At 40.4% G+C, this 22,981-nt stretch overlaps 1 protein-coding gene across 1 annotated transcript in view; it reads left to right on the top strand.

Annotated features, from left to right (window-relative positions):
- celsr3 (cadherin, EGF LAG seven-pass G-type receptor 3) overlaps positions 1 to 22,981 on the top strand; it is a 359,789-nt gene that overhangs the window by 170,937 nt on the left and 165,871 nt on the right. The window contains exons 10-12 of the mRNA XM_072280082.1: positions 17,254 to 17,439; positions 19,238 to 19,348; positions 20,037 to 20,205. Of these exons, the coding sequence (XP_072136183.1) occupies positions 17,254 to 17,439; positions 19,238 to 19,348; positions 20,037 to 20,205 (466 nt within the window). The remainder of the gene's footprint in view (positions 1 to 17,253; positions 17,440 to 19,237; positions 19,349 to 20,036; positions 20,206 to 22,981) is intronic.

The following is a 22,981-nucleotide window of genomic DNA, read 5'->3' as shown; positions in this document are numbered from 1 at the left end:
CTCCTGTACCCCATTCCTGATGGCAGCAGCTGGAAGGGAGCATGGCCTGGACGATGGGGATCTTTGATGGTTGTTGTTTTATTGTAGCAGCCATTGGTGGGAGGGCTTGTATCTTTGCAGTTTGAGTTGATCATGTAACATTGCAAGGAGGGAATATTTTCCTGAGTTCTCGCAGTGCTAGAAAATGCCTGACCAGACACATTGATGCAATATAATTTACATGAAATCTTTAGGGTACACACAGGCTCTTCTCAGGTAATCTTCTTAAAATTGTAAGGGTTGCTCCAAGACAAAGTTGGTGTGTGGCTGAGTAGCACATTAATCAACGACTTTGTGGCTTGGTGGGCTTCATAATAATTTACTCCTGTGATGTTCTTCAGTAAATACAGGAAACTTCCAGTTATGTAGAATCTGAGGGCTCCTAAAAGTGTGATGGCCTAGGGAAGTTTGCCCAGGCTGAGACCTAATTATTAGCCACATCTCTAAGCAGTCATACAGCTCAACTATTAAGAAGTTGAATCAGAATCATGTTTATTATCACTGACATATCTTGAAATTTGTTAACTTGTGGCTGTAGTACAGTACTACACAAAAATGACTAAAAGTTGCAAAATAAATAGAGCAAAAGTTAAATAATGAGATAGTGTACATGGGTGCGTGGACCATTCAGAAATCTTATTTTGTATGAGATGAAGATGTTCGTAAATCATTGCGAGGCTTCAGGCTCCTGCACTTTCCTCCTTGATGCTAATACCACAAAGAATACATACCCTAAGGTAATTTTTATAGGTAGTCTTTACTTCTGCTCAATTTTATATATAGAGAAGCAAAGAAGTCCTTCATTAGTTACAGTGATAGTGCTCTCCAACATATCTACACAGTTGTGGTACAAAATTGTAAATTTGTTGAGAGAAATGGCCCTAGAAATAATTCATTGCACCCAATGGAAAACATCAGTAATTTATGTTAAGTGCCATTAATTAGCTTTTAATTAGCATTTTAATCAGTGGCTATTATAAATTAGTGGAAATAATTAATACAAATATTATTTTCACATGATTAGAAATCTAGATTAGTTAGTACAATTAATTTTTATAACTCTCTTCCCCCACCTTTTTTCATACATTCAAGAGCTTGAATAATTTGTTAAAAAATGGACCATTTTGTCCCTTGTCTCTATCACTTATTATAGATATTTCTATTTATGCATTTAATTCCAGGGATTGGTTACCGAAAGAGAAATACAAGTAAGCCAAATCAATATTTGCATAAGTTTGTATTCAACGTGGATGCACAAATGATTATGCATTTTGCACCTTGCTTTTTGTATTTAATGTTAATCAGCTGAAATTGCACAACATGAAATATATTTGATTATTTTCATATTGAATAATTTACACGTAAAGAGTTTGCTGCTTTTGTATTACATACAATCAAATAGATAAAGGAGATTTCAGTATAACAGGAATTAGAGATGAATTCAAATATAAACAGAAAATGCTAGAGGTACTCAGAGGTATCACACAACTAAAGAAAATAGTCTTTTGACATGAGTGAAGATGCTCTGAGTAAACTTTGTACAGTTTAATTATTGCATGGTAGGATTATTTGGAGATACAGTGCAGAATAGGCCCTTCCAACACTTCACACTGCGTCACCCCTGCAGCCCCCAACTTAACCTTAGCCTAATCATGGGAGAATTTACATTGACCAATTAACCTACTAACCAGTATGTCTTTGGACTGTGGGAAGACCTGGAAAAAAACCCCACACATTACTGAGGGAAGAGGTACAATTCTCAGTTGAATTTTTGCTATAGCTGCGATAGAATCAAAAGTATGCTATAATTTTCAGGGAATAACATTTTTAGATGCATTTGGCAACATAGTAGTGCTCTCTTTATCCCCTGCTGGCATATTTTTAAGAATGATGTGTTCCCTCTCATGCATCTGTCTTGCGGCTTTCTTTATTAATCTCAGAACCTGGATTTCCTATTCTCAGCTTGATCCCATCCTAAATTTTAGAGGATTACCAGGTCCCCTTTCAAGCATGTGCCCTTCCAATCACACAAATCTTTTAAGTATTTCTTGAACTTTTAATTTGTTGCTATTAAGAGACTCTCAAAATACTTCAAGCAAATCAGCTTTGTGCTCAATTTTAATGGGGGGAGAAAAGCTCCTAGGCATTCACTACTGCAGCCAGATCTCAGGAACAGCATTGTTGGTTTTTTCCCAACCATGTTCTGGTGGACTGTTCAGCTTATCTGGGCTTACCAGGCTGCACAGGTAAGAATCAGCAGAATGTTTGCTTCAGTAAAAAGTAAAAAAAAAAATAAGAAATTGCATGGATTTGAAATAAAATTAAGATATGTTAACTTAGTCTTAGAGAGGAGTATGGTATTTTAAGTTTGTAAATTTCCTTACAGAAGAAATTTCAGGTAAACAACATCAATATAGCAAGAAATGCAGACCGAGTGAAAGTGGAAATAGAGTCATGCTTAAAATGAAAGAATGCATAGGTTAAATGAAAATTTTTACAATGAGCTAAAAAGGACTAAGATACTTAAGAGATATTTAAGTAAATAAGACATTGAAAAGTAGAGCATATCTGAAATAGAAGCTTAAAACTGAATAATGGGAGCTGCACCTAATATTTAAAATTTTAAAGATCAGAAGTCTGCAAGAATAAGATGCTATTTTTTCCAGATTGTGTTGAGCTGCAATAGAACAGTGTAGATTGCTTTAGAAGAGATCAGACAACCTTCAAGTTAAAGTGGCAGGTAATGCAACTGAAAATGAAAATTACAGATAAGGTTATTGATAAGTAGTTAAATAATATTTGCTCTTCTAAATGGAGGAGACTGCCATTAGCAGTGACTGTTATATATCTGATTTGATATAAATATACACAGGTATCAGAAGTTGTGTTGTTTAGCTTATTGGTAACGAGAGTGTGAATGGGCTTGCTTTCTTCTCTGCATTTACGTAGAAAGTACCAAGGAAAAGGAGATGGCAAGAATGTGTACAAGTAAATCCTGGTAAAAGTCATCGAGTAATGATCTACTAGAAACATAAAATGAAGATGTGTTTCCAGATTTGCTTCCAGCTGTGTTTCATCAGGTCTATCTTACCTCTCTATCATTAGTACTATGAAGTGAACAAAGTTGATAATTACAAGCAACATTGATCAGGACTTAAAAGGAATTATATTTAAGATGCTATCTAGCAACATCTGAGCAAAATTATAATTGGTTGCAACTCAAACCTTGTGTAACATATCGAGTCAGTCTGCAATAATAGATTAAAATTTCAAAATAAATTTATTGTTGAAGAACATATATGTCACTGTATACAACCATGAGATTAATTTTCTTGCGGGCATTCACAGTAAATACAAGAAATACAATAGAATCAACGAAAGATTGCACCAACAGAAGGGACAAACAGCCAATGTGCAAAAGACAACAAACTGCAAATACAAAAAAAAGTAGAAATAATGATAAGAAGAAAAAAGCAATAAATATGAAGAAAATGACATAGAGTCATTGGAAGTGAGTCCATAGGTTGTGGTCCAATCACAAACAAGAGAAAATCTGCAGATATACTCTCTTCCATAGATGCTGCCTGGCCTGAGTCCCTCCAGCATTTTGAATACATTCCATAGGTTGTAGCAACAGTTCAGTGATGGTGTGAGTGAAGTGGAGTGAAGTTATTCCCTCTGGTTGAGCCTGATGGTTGAGGGGTGATAACTGTTTCTGAATCTGGTGGTGTGGGCCCTGAGGCTCCTGTACCACCTTGCTGATGCCAGCTGAGAGAAGAGAGCATGGCCTGGATGGTGGAGATCTTTGGTGATGGATGGTCCTTTCCTGTGACACTGTGCTCTGTGTCACTGGTGAGGAGGGCTTTAACCTACTTTTTGTAGGTTTTTCCATTTAAGGGCATTGGTCATTGATGTTTCTATACTAGGTTGTGATGTAACTGGTCACCACACATCTAGAGACATTTGTCTTCAAAATTTCTTTTTCCATTTACTGCATTCTGTTGTGAAAACCATGAGGTTGTATTCTTGCTTTAAATCTTATATGAAATCGACAATAGGAGGGGTCAGAAACAATCTAGGTACAGTAATGAAAAAGCCACGGGGAGATTCTCCAGGCTATTTTACAGCTCTATCAATTGTCTTTGTTGCTTAATTGTATAATTACCGGTGCCCTGTTTAGGACATGACTGCAAGTGTTTCTATTCCCTCCCTCTATCAGATTCTCATGGTCCCAAAGGAATTAAGAAGCATGAGGAACTGTGATTCTTTGATTATTTGTTATTGATCTTGGCCTTTTAATCTTGCCATTATCATGGAAGTGACTACAGTTTAGTTTGTCAGGTGAGGGCTTCCTACCCAGCAAACCTTTACTTAAATGTGAATTTCAAAAGGACAGTAGAATTAGTTTCAACATTCAGAAGAAATACAACATCCACCCCTCCACCTAATAAGGGAGAAAGAAATGTCTCCATTTTCCCAGCGAGCGGGGAAGCATAACAAACAACTCTCTGGTTTATGCGTTAAAAGTCTGTTACGTTGCTTTTTTTGAGCTCTGTGCCTAAAGATCGCAAAGATCCCAGGTCTCCAGGCACACAACCGTAGATATTTCGACTCCCCCGATGACACATGGGTCTCCTGTCATGACACCGAACCTCGATCCGCCCGTCTCCAGAGCCCTGAGATCCTAGGCTTCCGAATTTGAGCCAGACCCTTAGGCTGAGCCTTTCGTGTACCGAACAACGACCAGTTATGAAACCCCGACAGCGGGTCCTATTCCCACAAAGAACCGTAGTCAGTGTGCAACTCCAGGTCAAGGTTTTCAAAAGAAACCAGAAAGGGAAAAATAGAGATATTAAAGATAGAAATAGAGCTGTTTCTGAAGATGCAAGCAAAGGAGTCGCAGTTAGGTAGCATGTTATGTAGCGTGTTCTGTTGATTGTGCACCCTTTATGTGCCTCTCTTTAGCATTTGGCAGCAATTCTCTTTGTTTCTGTCCTCCCCCCTCCCCCTCCACCCTCCATCTCCCCCCTCCACCCTCCATCTCCCCCTCCCCTCCTCTCTCCCTCCCCACCACGCTTGCCCTCCCTCCCTCAGCCTCTACCTCCCCACCCGCCCCTCTCTTCCCCCACCCCTCTCTCTCTTCCTCCCCTCTCTCCCCCCCATTCCCCCTCCTCCCTCTCACCCCTTGCCCATATCCCAGTCTGCCTCCTGTGGTTTTCACTTGTATCATTGTATGCTTCTTTGAATGTCATTATTTGACTGCCTTCATCCGTCTTTCTTCTACAGCAACGAATTTCATCAAAAAGAGACAGCATATACATTACCTTTTCATTTTTCTAATGCTTTTTCACTTAATTTATTTTTCTGTTTTTGTTGTTCTGTGCCCTGAAGTATGTGATATTCAGCTGCAATGTTGAATGCAATAACCCACCTTAAATTTAATCCTGACAGATGGCAAGTGAAGGTTGTTTATTTGCTGTCTTCTTGCTTTTCACCCTTAGTTTGCAAACATTGATAGAAACTTAGTTTCATTCAAATAATACTTTTCTTTAATGATATTGGCTAAGATTTCAACGCATCACTGGCACCAGCCTACCCACCATCAAGGATGTATGTATAGAAAACTGCCAAAAAAAAGCCAGTAACATCATGAAGGATCTCACACACCCTGCTCCTGAACTGTTTATCCCACTCTCATCAAGGAGGAGGCTACATAGCATTCACGTCAGGACACAAGGCTCAAAAGCTGTTACTTTCTCCAAGCAGTAAGACTGATCATCACCTCCACCAACAATAAATCCACCACTACGTTATTACTTCCCATCTGCCACCTTATGTATTTTATGGACATAATGTTACTTTACTAGCATCACATTATAGATATATATAGTCAATCTACGTATATAAGCTATCTTATGTATTTATATTTATTATGTATGTTTTATTATTATTTATTTATTACTTTTTCTCAGATCAAGCAGGTAAAACCTGAGGTTTTACCAAACATAGCCAAACATGCTTATTTGTCAACTGCTAGGGATTTTCGGACTATTCTGGTGGTGTTTAGTATTGTGTCGCCCTGATTGTTTAACGCTCTTGCGTAGTGACTTTGGGATGATACCAGTTGTAGATATTACGATTGGGACAATGTATACCCTGTTCACATTCCAAAGTCTTTCAATTTCCTCTTTTAATTCAGCATATTTCTGTTGTTTTCCACTTATTAATTTCTGTAAGTTGTGTGTGTTTGGAATGGCTGTAACTATTAACTAAGTTGTCCTTGTTTATCCTGTGTTATTATATCCAGATAGTTACTATGGACTGCCCTATCCTGAATAACTAATCTCTCTTAGTATAATTTGTGGTATTCTGATTCTAAAAGTTGATCAGGCTTGTTTTCTTTGGCAGTTTGAACAGGGGAAGGTCATTTCTTTGGCAGTTTGAACAGGGCACGGCTGTGCAAGCACATGAAGGTCAGCCTGTGAGAACAGTAGGAGAGTTTAAAAAGCGAGCAGATTAATGGAGCAGGCGATGGAGTAGGGGGAGACAGAGTAGGAAGGCTTTGGCTCGAGAGGCTTCGGCGAGCAGAGGCTGAGGACGAGTCTGCTCCCAGTGAGGTAAGGCCGGTTAAGCTCCTTTAGTTAATCTAATTAACTTAGAAGTAGGTAACGGAGGCAGCAGTTAGGGCGGTCGAGTGCTCCGTTTGCAGTATGTGGGAAGTCAAGGCGAGCACAATTGTCCCTGATGACTACACCCGTAAAAGGTGCATCCAGCTGCAGCTCCTGACAAACTGAGTTATGGAACTGGAGCTGGAGCTGGATGAACTTCGGATCATTCATGAGGCAGAGGCAGAAATAGACAGGAGTTTCAGGGAGATAGTCACCCCTAAAAGTCAGGAGACAGGTAGCTGGGTGACTGTCAGGAGAGGGAAGGGGAATAGACAGAATGAGCAGAGCACCCCTGTGGCCATTCTCATCAATAATAAGTATACCGTTTTGGATACTGTTGGTGGGGACTACCTACCAGGGACAAGTTGTAGTGGTCATGTCTCTGGCACCGAGGCTGAACCCTCAGCTCAGAAGGGAAGGAGGGAAAAGAGGAGAGCAGTAGTGATAGGGGATTCGATAGTTAGGGGGACAGATAAGAGGTTCTGTGGGAGAGATCGAGAATCCCGGATGGTCTGTTCCCTCCCTGGTGCCAGGGTCTGCAATATCTCTGATCAAGTTCTCAGTATTCTTAAGAGGGAGGATGAGCAGCCAGATATCGTGGTCCATGTAGGGACCAATGACGTGGATAGGAAGAAGGAGGAGGTCCTGCAAAGAGAGTTTAGGGAGTTAGGTGCAAAGTTGAAGGACAGGACCTCCAGGGTTGCAACCTCAGGATTGCTACCCGTGCCACGTGCTAGTGAGGCTAGAAATAGGAAGACAATGCAGCTAAATACGTGGCTAAGGAGTTGGTGCAGGAGGGAGGGCTTCATGTTTCTGGACGATTGGGCTTTGTTCCAGGGAAGATGGAACCTGTTCCGATGGGATGGTTTTCACCTGAACTGGAGAGGGACGAACATCCTTGCGGGAAGGTTTGCTAGTGCTGCTCTGGGGGGTTTAAACTAGATTTGCAGGGAGAGGGGAACCAAAGTGTTACAGCAGATAGTGAGGTGGAAGAGGATAAAGGTCATCTGAGAACTGCAAGTATAGTGCATGGAGTAAAGCCAGATCTAACATATAAAGAGGCTTTGAGGAAAGAGAAGCAGAATAAAACTGTTTTTTTCTGCTGCATAGTATCTGGAGTAACAATTATTTTGTTCTTCTTTCACTTGGGTACAAGAAATGACATTAAACATTCTTATTTGTTGTATTTGTTATACTGTAAGTTTATTGTTTCAGACAGACAATAAAACATTGCAAAATCTGGTAATTAAAAATTACCAATGTTGCCAAGAACAGAAAGAATTGATAAATCTGTAAGCAAAACAATTGCAGATACTGGAAATCTGAAATGCAAGAGAAAATGTTAGAACTACTCAGTAGATCAGGTAGTATCTGTGGAAAAATGAAATTACTGTTTCAGGATGATAATCATTTATCAGAACTGTGAAAAGTGAGATAACAAGGAACGCAAATACATTTTTAATTGCAGAAAAGGAGAAACAGAGGGAATAAAGGAATCTGTGTAAAAGTTTGGAGACCAGAAGCACAAGTGATGTTTCCATCTGAGAAAGAATAGTCAACTCAAGCTAGTGTAGGTAAACTCTGTGAAGGGGGAATTGAATAAGAATGGATCAGAACTGGATGACTGTCAGAAGAGGGATAGGCAGCCAATACCGAGTACCCCTTTGGCATTCAGCTCAATAACAAGTACACCGCTTTGGATGCTGAGTCGGGGGATAACCTAGAAAAGGAAAGCCACAATGGTCAGGTCTCTGGCTCTGTTGCACAGAGGGAAGGAGGAAAGATGGGAGTGGAGAACGGTGAAGTTGGAGGAAGGCACTACTAAAAGTTTATGCCATTAGGTTAGATGCTAACCGAATGGAATATAAGGTTTTGTTCCCTCCAGCCTGTGTGTGGTCTCATTGCAACAGTAGAGGAGGCTATGGACTGGCGTGTCGGAACGGGAATGGGAAGTGGAATTAAAATCAGTGGCCACTGGGAGATCTTCCTTTTCCTGGCAGATGGAGTGTAGGTGTTCAGCAAAGTGGTCTCCCAATCTACGTCAGGTCCCACCAATATACAGAAGGTCCCGGTGGAGCAGATCTTAAATGGATTTTTTTGCATTTGTATTTATTCTAGCGATGGACACAGTCTATAGATATGAGGTAATGCAACAGCGAGGTCAGGGACCCTATACTTTTTACAGAGGAGGAGCAGCTTGCTGTTTTCGGGCAAATTAGAGTGGATAAATCCCCAGGGCACAACAATGTGTTCCCTCAGACCCTGTGGGTCTAGTGCAGAAATTGCAGGGGCCCTAGCAGAGATATTTAAAACAGGGGAGATGCTGGAGGTTCGGAGGATAGCTATTGTTGTTCTGTTATTTAAGAAAGGCTCTCAAAATAAGCCAGGAAATTATAGATCAGTGAACCTGACATCAGTAAAGGGGAAGATATTGGTGGGTATTCTGAGGGTCCAGATATATAAGTATTTGGATTTCCAGGGACTGATTAGGGATAGCCAACATGGCTTTGTGCATGGTAAGTCGTGTCTAACCAATCTTAAAGAGTTTTTCAAGGAAGTTATTGGGTAAATTGATGAAGGCAAGGTGGTGGATGTTGTCTACATGGACTTTAGCAAGGACTTTCACAAGGTCCTGCATAGGAGGTTGGTCAAGAAGATTCAGTTGCTTGGCATTCAAGATGAGGTAGCAAATTAGATTAGCCTTTAGCTTTGCGGAAGAAGCCAGAGAGTGGTAGTAGATGGTTGTCTCTCTTGTCTGGAGTTCTGTGACTAGTGTTGTGGTCTTGGGATTGGAGCTGACTCCAGTTTGTATCAATGATCTGGATGATGATGTGTTAAATTGGAACACCAATTTTGCAGACGACACCAAGGTTGGGGTTGTAGTGGACAGCAAGAAACACTATCATAGCTTGCAGCAGGATCTGGGCCAGCTGGTGAAATGGGTTTAAAAATGGCAGATGGAATTTAATACAGACAAGTGTGAGCACCAACAAAGGTAGTGGGAGGACAACCAAGGTAGATCTTACATGGCAAGTGTTAGGGCACTGAGGAGTGCGATTGAACAGAAGGATCTGTGAATACAGATCCATAATTTCCTAAAAGTAGTGTCACAACTAGATAGAGTTGTAAAGAAAGCTTTTGGCACATTGGCCTTTGTAAATCAATATACTGAGTGCAGAAGTTGAAATGTTATGTTGATATTGTATATAACATTGGTGAAGGTGGAGTATGTGTCCAGTTTTGGTCACCTACCTACAGGAAAGATGTTAATAAAATTGAAAGAGTGCAGAGAAAATGTTGTCAGGACTTGAGTACCTGAGTTATAGGGTAAGGTTGAATAGATTAGGACTTTATTCCTTGGAATGCAGAAGATTGTGGGGAAATTTGATAGAGGTATGCAAAATTATGAGGGATATAAATGGGTAAATGCAAGCAGGTTTTTTTTTCCCAAGTCAAGTCGTCAGGTCACTTTTTATTGTCATTTCAACCATAACTGCTGGTACAGGACATAGTAAAAATGAGACGATGTTTTCCAGGATCATGGTGCTACATGAAACAATACAAAAACTGCACTGAACTATGTAAGAAAAACAACACAAAAACTACACTAGACTACAGACCTATCCAGGACTGCATAAAGTGCACAAAACAGTGCAGGCATTACCATAAGTAATAAACAAGACATTAGGCACAGTGGAGGGCAGTAGGTTGGTGTCAGTCCAGGCACTGGGTATTGAGGAGTCTGATGGCTTGGGGGAAGAAACTGTTACATAGTCTGGTCGTGAGAGCCTGAATGCTTCGGTGCCTTTTTCCAGATGGCAGGAGGGAGAAGAGTTTGTATGAGGGGTGCGTGGGGTCCTTCATAATGCTGTTTACTTTGTGGATGCAGCGTGTGGTGTAAGTGTCTGTGATGGCAGAAAGAGAGACCCGTATGATCTTCTCAGCTGACCTCACTATCCGCTGCAGGGTCTTGCGATCCGAGGTGGTAAAATTTCCGAACCAGGCCGTGATACAGCTGCTCAGGATGCTCTCAATACAACCTCTGTAGAATGTGGTGAGGATGAGGGGTGGGAGATGGACCTTTCTCAGCCTTCGCAGAAAGTAGAGACGCTGCTGGGTTTTTTTTGTATGGAGATGGTGTTGAGGGACCAGGTGAGATTCTCCGCCAGGTGAACACCAAGAAATTTGGTGCTCTTAACGATCTCTACAGAGGAGTCGTCGATGTTCAGCAGAGAGTGGTCGCTCCGTGTCCTCCTGAAGTCAACAACCATCTCTTTTGTTTTGTTCACGTTCAGAGACAGGTTGTTGGCTCTGCACCAGTCCGTTAACCACTGCACCTCCTCTCTGTATGTTGACTCATCGTTCTTGCTGATGAGACCCAGCACAGTCGCGTCATCGGTGAACTTGATGATGTGGTTCGAGCTGTGTGTTGCAACACAGTCGTGGGCCAGCAGAGTGAACAGCAGTGGACTGAGCACACAGCCCTGGGGGGGCCCCTGTGCTCAGTGTGATGGTGTTGGAGATGCTGCTTCTGATCCGGACTGACTGAGATCTCCCAGTCAGGAAGTCTGGGATCCAGTTGCAGAGGGAGGTGCTCAGGCCCAGTAGGCTCAGCTTTCCAATCAGTTTCTGAGGAATGATTGTGTTGAATGCTGAACTGAGGTCTATGAACAGCATTCGAACGTACGAGTCTTTTTTGTCCAGGTGGGTTAGGGCCAGGTGGAGGGTGGTGGCAATGGCATCATCTGTTGAACGGTTGGGACGGTATGCGAACTGCAGGGGGTCCAGTGAGGAGGGCAGCAGGATCTTGATGTCCCTCATGACGAGCCTCTTGAAACACTTCATGATGATGGCTGTGAGTGCAACAGGACAGTAATCATTGAGGCAGGACACTGAAGAATTCTTCGGCATGGGGACAATGGTGGCGGTTTTGAAGCACGTAGGAATGACGGCGCTGCTCAGGGAGATGTTGAAGATGTCAGTGAGAATATCTGCTAGCTGGTCTGCACATCCTGTAAGCACTCTGCCAGGGATATTGTCTGGTCCAGCAGCCTTCCGTGGGTTGACCCTGTGCAGAGTTCTCCTCACTTCGGCCACAGTAAGACATAGCACCTGGTCATTTGGAGGAAGGGTGGTCTTCCTCGCCACCACGTCATTATCCGCCTCAAACCGAGCGTAGATGTTGTTCAGTGCATCTGGGAGGGAGGCATCACCAGCACAGGCAGGTGATGTTGTCCTGTAGTTGGTGATGTCCTGAATGCCCTTCCACATGCGCCGCGTGTCTCCGCTATCCTGGAAGTGGCTGTGGATTCATTGGGCATGTGCACGCTTTGCCTCTCTGATGGTCTGGGACAGTTTGGCCCTCGCTGTTGTCAGGGCTGCCTTGTCGCCTGCTCTGAAGGCGGAGTCACGGGTCCTCAGCAGCGCACAGAACTCCGCGGTCATCCATGGCTTCTGGTTAACGCGTGTAGTGATGGTCCACTGAGGTTTGGTGAGACTGGAACTAGAAGTTATGGGTGAAAGGTGGTATGTGTAAGGGGAACATAGGAAGGGAAGCTTCTGCAGTCAATGGTGAGAGTGCAGAATGAACTGTGGATATGCGGTCAATTTCAACATTTGAGAGAAACAGAAACATAGAAAATAGGTGCAGGAGTAGGCCATTCGGCCCTTCGAGCCTGCACCGCCATTCAGTATGATCGTGGCTGATCATCCAACTCAGAACCCTGTATCTGCCTTCTCTCCATACCCCCTGATCCCTTTCACCACAAGAGCCATATCTAACTCCCTCTTAAATATAGCCAATGAACTGGCCTCAACTGTTTCCTGTGGCTGAGAATTCCACAGATTCACCACTCTCTGTGTGAAGAAGTTTTTCCTCATCTCAGTTCTAAAAGGCTTCCCCTTTATCCTCAAACTGTGACCCCTCGTTCTGGACTTGCCCAACATCGGAAACAATCTTCCTACATCTAGCCTGTCCAATCCCTTTAGAATTTTATACGTTTCAATAAGATCCCCCCTCAATCTTCTAAATTACAGAGAGTATAAGCCTAATTGATCCAGTCTTTCATCATATCTGCCATCCCAGGAATCAATCTGGTGAACCTTCTTTGTACTCCCTCTATGGCAAGGATGTCTTTCCTCAGATTAGGGGACCAAAACTGCACACAATACTCCAGGTGTGGTCTCATCAAGGCCTTGTGCAACTGCAGTAGTACCTCCCTGCTCCTGTACTCGAATCCTCTCGCTATAAATGCCAGCATACCATTCGCCTTTTTCACCGCCTGCTGAACCTGTATGCCCACTTTCAATGACTCGTGTATAATGACACCCTGGTCTCGTTGCACCTCCCCCTTTCCTAATCGGCCACTATTCAGATAATAATTTGTTTTCCTCTTTTTGCCACCAAAGTGGATAACCTCACATTTATCCACATTAAATTGCATCTGCCATGAATTTGCCCATTCACCTAACCTATCCAAGTCACCCTGCATCCTCTTAGCATCCTCCTCACAGCTAACACTGCCGCCCAGCTCTGTGTCATCCGCAAACTTGAAGATGCTGCATTTAATTTGGATAGGTACTGTACTTGGATGGGAGATATATGGAGGGCTATGGTTTGGGTGCAGATCAATAGGATTAGGCAGATTAATGGTTTAGCATGGACTAAATGGGCCAAAAGATCAGTTTCTGTGGTGTGGTGTTGAATAGCTCTAGGAAGGAAGAAGAATTGGAACAATGAGATGAAGATCATGAAATGGAAATATGAAATGAATAGAGTGCTGGAAATGCCCAGCATCTCAGGTGATATGAGTAAAGAGAGAGAGAGAAAAACTGTTAATATTACAGACCAATGATTTTGAATCACCATTGGCCATCTCTGATGCAAACTGGAAAGAATGGTTCTTTGAAATGGTTGAATTCAGTACTGATCCTTGAGAGCTACAATATGCATACCTAAATCAGTTGCAATTTTCAAGCTTACATTGGTCTTTGGTCAGATAGCATTACAGATCAAAGTCATAAGTGTGCATGGACTGGTGGATTTATATTCTGAAAAATGTTCATCAATTTGGTTTCTGCAGTGTAGAAAAAAATATATCACCCCCAAGAAATTGTTTCTTCACTTGGAAGGCGTGTTTGGGTCCCTGGATAATGGGCGGGGAAGAGATTAAAAAAAGACCAATATTACATCTCCTAGGATTGCAAAGATGGGGGAGTGGTTGTTTGTTTAGGAGGAAAAGGGAACCAAAAGGAAACAGTACCATTTGTTATCTAGATACTTTGGTATCCACCCCATCATAGGACTTCCCATTGTTCTTTATATCCTTCTCTGCAACTGAAACGTACTTCTCACTTCTCTCATTTCCAACGAATGGCCATTGATTTGAAACATTTCAGTTTCTTTCTATACAGCTATTGCCTGCCCTGTTGAATATTTCCAGCATGGTTTTTTCAGATTTCCTCCAGTTATAAATTAGATTTGAGTTGCAATTTTTATTTGAGAAATCTTCAAGATAAAATTGTGTTCATCTTCATAAAAGCCACAATTCTAATAAATAGCATTCAAGGCCTGAACATTATTTAATCTACATTATCCAATCTCTCATTAAAATCTTGTAAATCTTCAAACATGATGTTCATTATTTTCTAGTGAAATTTACATGTTGCCATGACCTTATCAAGTTATTTGTAACTTCTGAAATACCAATTTCCAATTTCCCTTAGGATCAATAAAGTATGACTATGACCATGACTATGACCTCATTTTGATCCAAACCATCTGATAACTAATTGACATGTGATTATATTCTGTACCTTAATGGTTTATTACCTAAGTTGATGGATGAGAAAGCCGAGTTTGAGATAGTTCGGCAGTTTGATAGGATTATTTGTGTTATTGACTTTGACATAGAAAATGGAATGACACATTCAGTTAATATTATGAAGAATCTGCAAGTTCAAGTGAATGCACATGCATAGTTAAACAGCGAACAACTTCTATCAGTAATTATCTCCTCCCGATAGTACTTACAAAATGAATCAGCATATTGTTAGCAAATAGCTGGATATTTTAACTCCTTATCAGCTATTATGATAAAAAATAAATGGATAAAATTATACCATGCAGATGCAATTTTAAGTATATTAAGTCATGTCTGAAAAATTCCAGTCACTGAATGGATGTCATTTGCTCAAAACAATTACAAATTTTTACAGTCTTATGTTTAATTTCAATCACAATATATGTAATTGCCCAGTGTTTAAAGGTTGGTTAAAAGGGGACTAGTATTTCCTCAGTTTTTATTTGTGGGAATTATTCAGTGTCTTTGACTGTTAAGCCTGGCTGATGATATTACTGCATGCCAGAGATCACCATATACGTGTTCTTTTAATTTAAATGAACATCTGGAAAGGTAGGTTGTTGAAGCACAGATTTGCTCGATCTTTCTGGGCAGTTTTCTTGAAATGGCGAACCACTAAATCTTGGAATAAGTTATATATTGTAGATAACTGAGGAAGTGATAATATTTTGTGAATTTCAATGTCAAGTGTACACCTTGGAAGTAGGAAATTATTCAGGTAGAGTCAGCACATACAAATGTTGAAAGATCTCAGCTTGCCAAGCAGCATCTATGGAGAGGAAAAATGTTAATGTTGCAGACTGAGACTCTTCATTGAGTCCTGATAAAGGGTCTCTCAGCCTGAAACTTTGACATTTACTCCTCTCTATAGATCTGCCTGACTTGCTGAGTTCCAGCATTATATGTTTGTTGCTGTGGATATCCAGCATCTGCAGAATCTCTTATGTTTTCAGTTTGCTGTTCTACCACTTGCATCCTCACTGAAAGTAGATTTACAAGTATGGAGGGAAGTACCCTAACATACCAGCACCAGTAGGTCAGAGATTGAATTGTGATCCCAAATTTTTATCACTTTAAACAAGCCTGCTAACACCCTGCTTTTCCACGATCTAAGACCTTTTGCTGGCCTGAAGAGAAATCAACAAAGATATTGTTAGCAATAAGAAAATGAAAACAAGGGATTAAGGAGCCATCTTTCAGCATCAATGGCACCACTTTCTGCATTTTGAGAAAAAGCATTCTGACCTTGAAACGAAAAAGAGAAAGAAAGGAGGGGAAATTTTTGCAGTTAATCTCCAAAGAAAAGTCTGTACTTTTTGTAGGTGGCTATTTTGTTCCAATTGTGGACTTTTGCATCAAATTGAAATGCATTTCAGAACTTGTGGTAAATATTACCCTTAAATCCAGGGATCACCAATCATGCTGAGTGCCAACTTCACATTTGCAAAGGTGCTTTAGTGTTGCTTAACAGTCCTATCATTGACTTGGCATAAGAGTCATTCTTTTGGGAGCTCACAGCTAGTGAGAAGTGATGGTGATTTTTTTTGTTGTTGAAACCATTGCACCCCCAGTGAGAGGCAAAAGGGAAACAAATTGGTACAGGAAATTTGTACCTCGGACATTTGTTTTTGAACAACACAAAATGCTGGATGAATGATGGTAAGTACTGGAGCAGATCAGACAGTATCTATGGAAATGAATAAACATTCAACATTTCAGGCCTAGACCCTTCATCAGGACTGGAAGAGAAAGGGGAATATATCAGAATAAAACAGTGGGGGAGGGGAAGGAGGATTAGTTGGAAGGTGATAGGTGAAGCCGAGTGGCTGAGAGAAAAGGAGTCTGATAGGAGAGCAGAGTGGATCATGGGAGAAAGGGAAGGAGATGGACCGACTGGGAGGGGTGATAAGTAGATGAGGAGAAGAGGGAAGAGGCCAGAGTGGGGAATGGAAGCAGATGGAAGGATGAGGGGAAAAGAAAAGAGGAGAAAGGTTAAGTTACATTGGATAGAAGGTAACAAAAAAGAGAAAACAAGATGGAAAAATATACAAAAAGAACTGAATCTTTAGAAATTTTTTTTATGCCATAGAATTGACTTACAATGAAACCCCTAAGATAATTGAGTGGTTTTATTATAAAATTGTTTCAAGTTTAAGTTGAGCTGAAACCTTTAAAAAGTGGTAAATGTTGGGAGTATACCGTCTTATAATGTGATATCAGACAGCAGACTATCAGTCCAGTCATTGAGCGAAAAATAGGAAAAGTTGTAGTGATATGATCTATAGTGGACTTAAAAGATTCAAAATGCACTTGGGGCCTTACTGCTTATTGTATCCTCAGAATGCAAAGCTAAATCATAGACTTATCTATCCTCCTGTGATTTAGCAGCAACATGTTTAATGAAATGTAAGGTGATTTTTTTTTTGCTTTTCAATTTCCTCTGAATCTTATGCCATTGACTGGTCAATAATGGTTACTAACAGGTATTAAGGGACTACACTGTTTGGAATGTTTCACTTTTATCCTTCCTGCCATCTAAAATCTGGATGCTGTTTACAAATTTCAGATATGGGAAAACTCAAACATCTGGTTATTTTCTGGGAAACCTGTTGTTTGTTTTGATTGCACTGATTTAAAACTGCCCCTGAATTCATGTCTTTCTAAACTTCCACAATTGCTTTCAGTTGAACTCTGGACACCTGTTCTTTGCCATCAATCGGGGATCCAGTCAGACAGTGAGGTTATTGCTGAATAAAATCACATTGAGTGACGGAAGGTGGCATGATCTCCAGCTGCAGTTCCGGGATGTGAAGAATGGCCACGATGTACGATACCTAGCCACCATCACAATTGATTTTGGACTTTATCAGGTCAGATTAATTTATTTTTAGACTTATCACAAAATTAAAGAACTTACAAGGATCTTTGAAGGCTCTATAATAGCATTAAAATGGAAAGAAAGGAATGTTGTATTTTTGATTAAATCAAATTTGTCCTTTACTAGTTGTGTGCAGGTTTATTCCCATGATTGGGTTTCTTTACAGTTTGTGTCAATAAATCTGACATAAAGTGAGAGAGATCTTGAGATACACAACAGGTCAGGCAACACCCACACCTTCTCTATGTAACTTAATGGATACTGCTAGTCTCATTTCCAGAGCTGCTGAAAGACTGTCAGCCTGAAACATTAAATTTGTTTCTCTTCATAGATGCTACATAACCTGATCAGTATCTTCTGTGTTTACTGTTTTCAGTGTGAGGTCCTAACAAGATTAAGATAATGAAGAAAAATAAACTTTAATTGAAAATAATCACCTTGATCTCTGACTTTATATTTTAGATTTGATCTGTGCGCAGTTGGGATTTGAACGTAACACCTCCATTAAAGCATAACATGACGTTAGATCAGCAATTCTCTCTGCTGGAATGAAACTTTAGAGAAGGAGTGATTAAAATATAAAGACTAGAGTAATGTACTCTTATGTCTAGTAGTAATTGGTTTTATTAGTTCATGTCTCTCCAAGGCCAGTAGCCCTATCCTTTTGCTAGCTGTCTGTGTTAACCCACCATCTGTAATTTGAAGTTCAGAGGACACTACACTGTAGACTTTCATCTAATCTCATAGAAGTCATAGAGGCATACAGCGTGTAAACTGCAACCATCAAGCACCCATTTACAACAATTCTGCGCTAATCCCATTGTGCTCTTTCCATATTCTCATCAATTCTCCCCAGCTTCCACCATACATCAGCACACCAGGAAAATTTAAAGTAACCAGTTATCTACCAACCTACGTCTTTGGGGTGTGGGATGAAACCAGTTACACACGGTTACAGAGAGAACATGTAACTTCCACAGAGGTAGCAGCAGAGGCCAGGATTCAACCCAGGTCCCTGGAGCTGTGAGACAACAGCTCCATCGGCTGCATCACAGTGCTGCCCTCTTACAAAATCAGGTACCAGCTCTCACTGAAGAGCAATTCATTCTGCTACAAGCTTTGTCTCCCCTACACAGTACTGTACAATGGGAGACGATCCTCAGAACCGACTTTTGTTTGTACAGCAAACTTCCTTTTTATTTGCTTCTAATTAAAATAGTAATTAACAATTATTGCTGAAATCATTAGATACAGCAAGGTACTTTGTTTCCTTTTCAGTCTTCCATGTGACATCCACTGAGCATGTATATATTTCTCTGATAATATGCAAAATTGTGTGAATAAATCTTGTTCTTAGAATATGGGCAATGGTGCAATGAAAATATTTATGAACTGTTCCTGGTTTCTCTAAGATAATGATGAACCTCCTCTTTGTGTTGGTTTCTTATCTCTACGGAGTGCCATGCTCAGTAATTTCAAGCACAAGGGCTCATCCAAGCAGTACGGCCTGTGTGTTACCCTCAGTTACAATTGGTATTCATTTACTTGTGAATTCACTTCTTGAAGAGAAATTTGAGTTTTAATGACAAGCAGATGGTTTTCATGGTGAGTTAGTGAAGAATGAGGGACAAAGTTAAAATTCATCCTTAAAATAAGTACTGTCAGACTGAATTGATAGAAATACCAGAAACCTGAAACTGTTACAAGGTTATTCCCAACCATGAAAAATATATTAATCTTATTCTGCAAGTACTTCTCCAGTTTCTATTTTATTTTTTTCTTATTGCTAGGACACGGTTCTTATTGGCAATGAGTTGCATGGGCTGAAGTTGAAACATCTCCAAGTTGGTGGAATTCTCAGAGCTGGTGAAGTGCAGAATGGACTGGATGGCTGTATCCAGGTATAGGAATTGCAGTTTGTTGCAGGCATTACAGCTTGCGAATTGTTATGGCCCCCAGTATCTCTAATGAAATGTCAGTCAAGTTGATGGTTTAGGAAATGCCATAGCAATGTTATCCAAAAAAAATTGTCTGTACTATCTCTCATCCTCATGTAAACAGAGATGGTAATATTTTTGATTTCAGTGTCACTGGGAGCTTTATTTTTGCTAACATAAATCGTATCTTTCTAGTCAAAAAGACTAAACACATTTTATCAGTGTGTAAGCAAATCATGTACAGATTATCATGTGTGCACTTTTAAATAGATGATTCCAGAAAGCTGGTTATTGTTTTGTTTTTCTATTCATAGGCCAGAATGCTTATCTCTGCTATGTTCTGCCTGCATTTTGGCAGACCCAATATAAAACAAGATTAATGTGGTGCTTTCCTGATTTCCAAAATTACCATTTTATTGCCACTAAGTGATCTGTAGGTTCAGTTCCAAGAATCTTTGATCCTTCAAGTCTATGTATATGGCTATTAAAGATGTTGTCCCTATAGATGAAAGCACATCATGTCATCTCAAGTTTAAGGTTGTTCCTTACTGAATACAACTGTTTCACTATACAGAGTATGAAGATAGATATTAAAAAGCTACATGGACATGAAAAGATTCTATAGTGACTGTAGTTCTTTCTCTACCTGTAGGGGGTACGTCTTGGTGACACCTCTGTTGGAATTCCAATGTCAAAGCCAAATCGTACTTTGAGTGTGGAACTGGGCTGCACCATCCCTGATCCATGTGACTCCTCTCCATGTCCAGCAAACAGTTACTGCAGCAATGATTGGCAGGCATATTCTTGTGTCTGTGAACCAGGTATTGTTCGCAAAAACCAGGGTTTGTCTGGCATGCTCACTTATCTGAGTAGTAGCAGGAATAAAGCATGCGTCAATAACCTTTGACTTTGCAGTCCTTGCATAATCTATTTATCGAGCAACAAGTTCAGGAATCAAAAGAATGGATTTAGTTCACTTAAATGGGATACATTTTAGAACATTCATCAAGAAACATCTTTATATTTGACCCAATGTTGTATCTAATTCGAAAACCTTTAAAAACCCTGATGGTCAGCAAAGTGAACACATTATTGGTCTGAAGGACTTGTTAAAATCAAGCCTCAATTTAAAGCCAGGCACATCAGAATTCAATTCCAGCGTCGTCTGCAAGTCCTCCCTGTGAACATGTGGGTTTCTTCTGGGTGCTTTAGTTTTTTCCCATGGTCCAAGGCTGTACCGTGGTCACTAAATTGTCCCATGATTAAGCCCGGATTAAATTTGGAGTTGCTGGCCGGCACAGCTCAAAGAGCTGGAAAGGCCTATTCTGCACGGTATCTCTAAATAAAAATGAGTTAACTGGTGTTCAATGTGCAGATTGAGTGGAATACACCATTCAATAATTACTGTATCTGTGTTATATGCTGTTTGTAGTGATCCACGAGCGGCTGTTCGTGGCAGCATGGCCAATTTATTCTGTATTTCTATGTCAGTGGAGCACTGACTGAGTTAATGTGTCAAACCCACACCCACAATTCTCACCCCTAATCACCCCACTCCTTGTCTATGTGCCAAGGGTTAATTTCTATCCCCAAGCATCCTGCCATCCAGCACAAAGACTCAGATAGTGGCATGGCACGCAACAGCGCCAGAGAAGGTCCTACTCAGTGTACTAAAAGCCCTGCCCCCATCTTTGTTGGCTGCTAGAGCATCCAGGATTTTTAAATGTTTTTGAATATCTGTTAAAATAATAATTAAAGTTTAGCTTCCCTTTTCTTTCCTGAACCTTCAGTGAAATAAATGTAATTGTGAATCCTGCACAATGTCTAAGCTGGCAGAAGAATTGAGAGCTTAAAAAATATATTCTTTGCATTTTAAAATCCTTTATTCATGGACTGAAATGAAATGACCAGTGCAGCATAGCATGGAAGAACTGAGTACATCTGCTGGTAATTCTAAATTGATCAATGATTTCCATGTTTAATAGATGATGTACATTAAAGTCTATTTATGACCAATGTTCTTTAATTCAGCAAGATGGAATTCTAACAGCTTCCTATTACCTGCTTATTTGGCATCCACACTACAGAAATGTTCATAAACATCTCTCAGCAGGCCAGATCTCTTCCAGTAGCCAGTAGATGTAGTCAAAACAGATTGTGCACAGCAGCAGTAAGTAATTTAAGCTGTTTTAATTTTCTGCAGAATTTGTGAAATAATGTTAAAATTAGTCATCTTTATTGAACTTCTGCACCACCGGAGATCACAGGAGATAATGTCCCTTTTCAGTCTATCAAAATGTAAAACTGCTTGAAAATTGCTGTCACCAATATATTCTTAAGAAGATAACAGAATCTTCAAGATCCTTTGAGTTCGAATGGGAAGAAACACAACAGAACTAGAGAGCACTATTCAGTGATTCTATTGGGAAGTGGATGTGGAAGTGATAGGGTCTTTTAGAAAGGTATGCATTTACACACGTTGACCATGATTAGCACCCCCCCCCCCCCCCCGGCTCCTTAATGTAAGTATCTAATCAGCCAATTATGCAGCAGCAACTTTATGCACGAAAGCATGCATACATGGTCAAAAATTTCAGTTGTTATTCAGACCAAACAGCAGAATAGGGAAGAAATATGGCTGACTGAGGAAGATTTTTATGCCAGACAGGGTTGTTTGAGTATCTCAGAAACTGTCAATTTCCTGGGATTTTCATTCACAAGTTTCTACATCATACAGAGAATAGTGTAAAACAAAAAATAAGCAGTGAGCCAACGTTCTGTGGGTGAAAACACCTTGTTAATGAGGGAGGTCAGAAGAGAATGGTCAGACTGGTTCAAGCTGACAGGCAGGCGATAGTGACTCAAATAACCATGGTGTACAGAAGAACATATATGAAAGCACACCATGTCCAATGGGCTAGAGCAGCAGAAGACCCCATAAGGTTCCACTCCTTTATCTTATAAAGTAGCCACAGAGTGGATATTATAACTTTAATATCACTTCCAAGAGTGTTCCAAAATATTTCAGATATTGGTGTGCTTACAAAGTGTGGTTTCGATTGTACTGCATGAAAGTGGGCACCCAAATTTGTATTTAATAAACTTAAATATGTTAACAATCTAATATCTATTTTAATTATGTTGATTTAATAGGAAGGATAATTCCCCTGCTGTTCTTTGAAATAGTGATGTGGAATTTTTTGATGCCAGAGAGAGCAGATTGATTGAATCCCTCTGAATAAACTAGTTATGACAATACTCTTGTCCTGTGTCCTGCAGTACTAAACTGATTTAAATTTAGTTTTATAATAAAGTAAGCATTTGCACATACTTGGAAATACTTTGGATGGTGAAAGGTGAAATGAGGAAATGAAATAGTTAGATTCTACAATTCTTGATAACACCTCCAGAGACACAATACAGATTGTTTTACAAATTATAAGGAACTAGACAAAATGAAGTTCAGGTGCACGCAGCAGGCCAGGCAGTATCCTGGCCTGCTGTGTTCACCAGCAACTTTTGTGTGTGTTGCTTGAAATTCCAGCATCTGCAGATTTCCTCGTGTTTGCGAAAATGAGGTTCAGACAAGCTCTCATT

The sequence above is a fragment of the Mobula birostris genome, chromosome 16 (genome assembly GCF_030028105.1).
Source record: "Mobula birostris isolate sMobBir1 chromosome 16, sMobBir1.hap1, whole genome shotgun sequence".
In the NCBI taxonomy this organism is placed as follows: domain Eukaryota; kingdom Metazoa; phylum Chordata; class Chondrichthyes; order Myliobatiformes; family Myliobatidae; genus Mobula; species Mobula birostris.
This window is presented reverse-complemented; position numbering and strand designations above follow the sequence as displayed.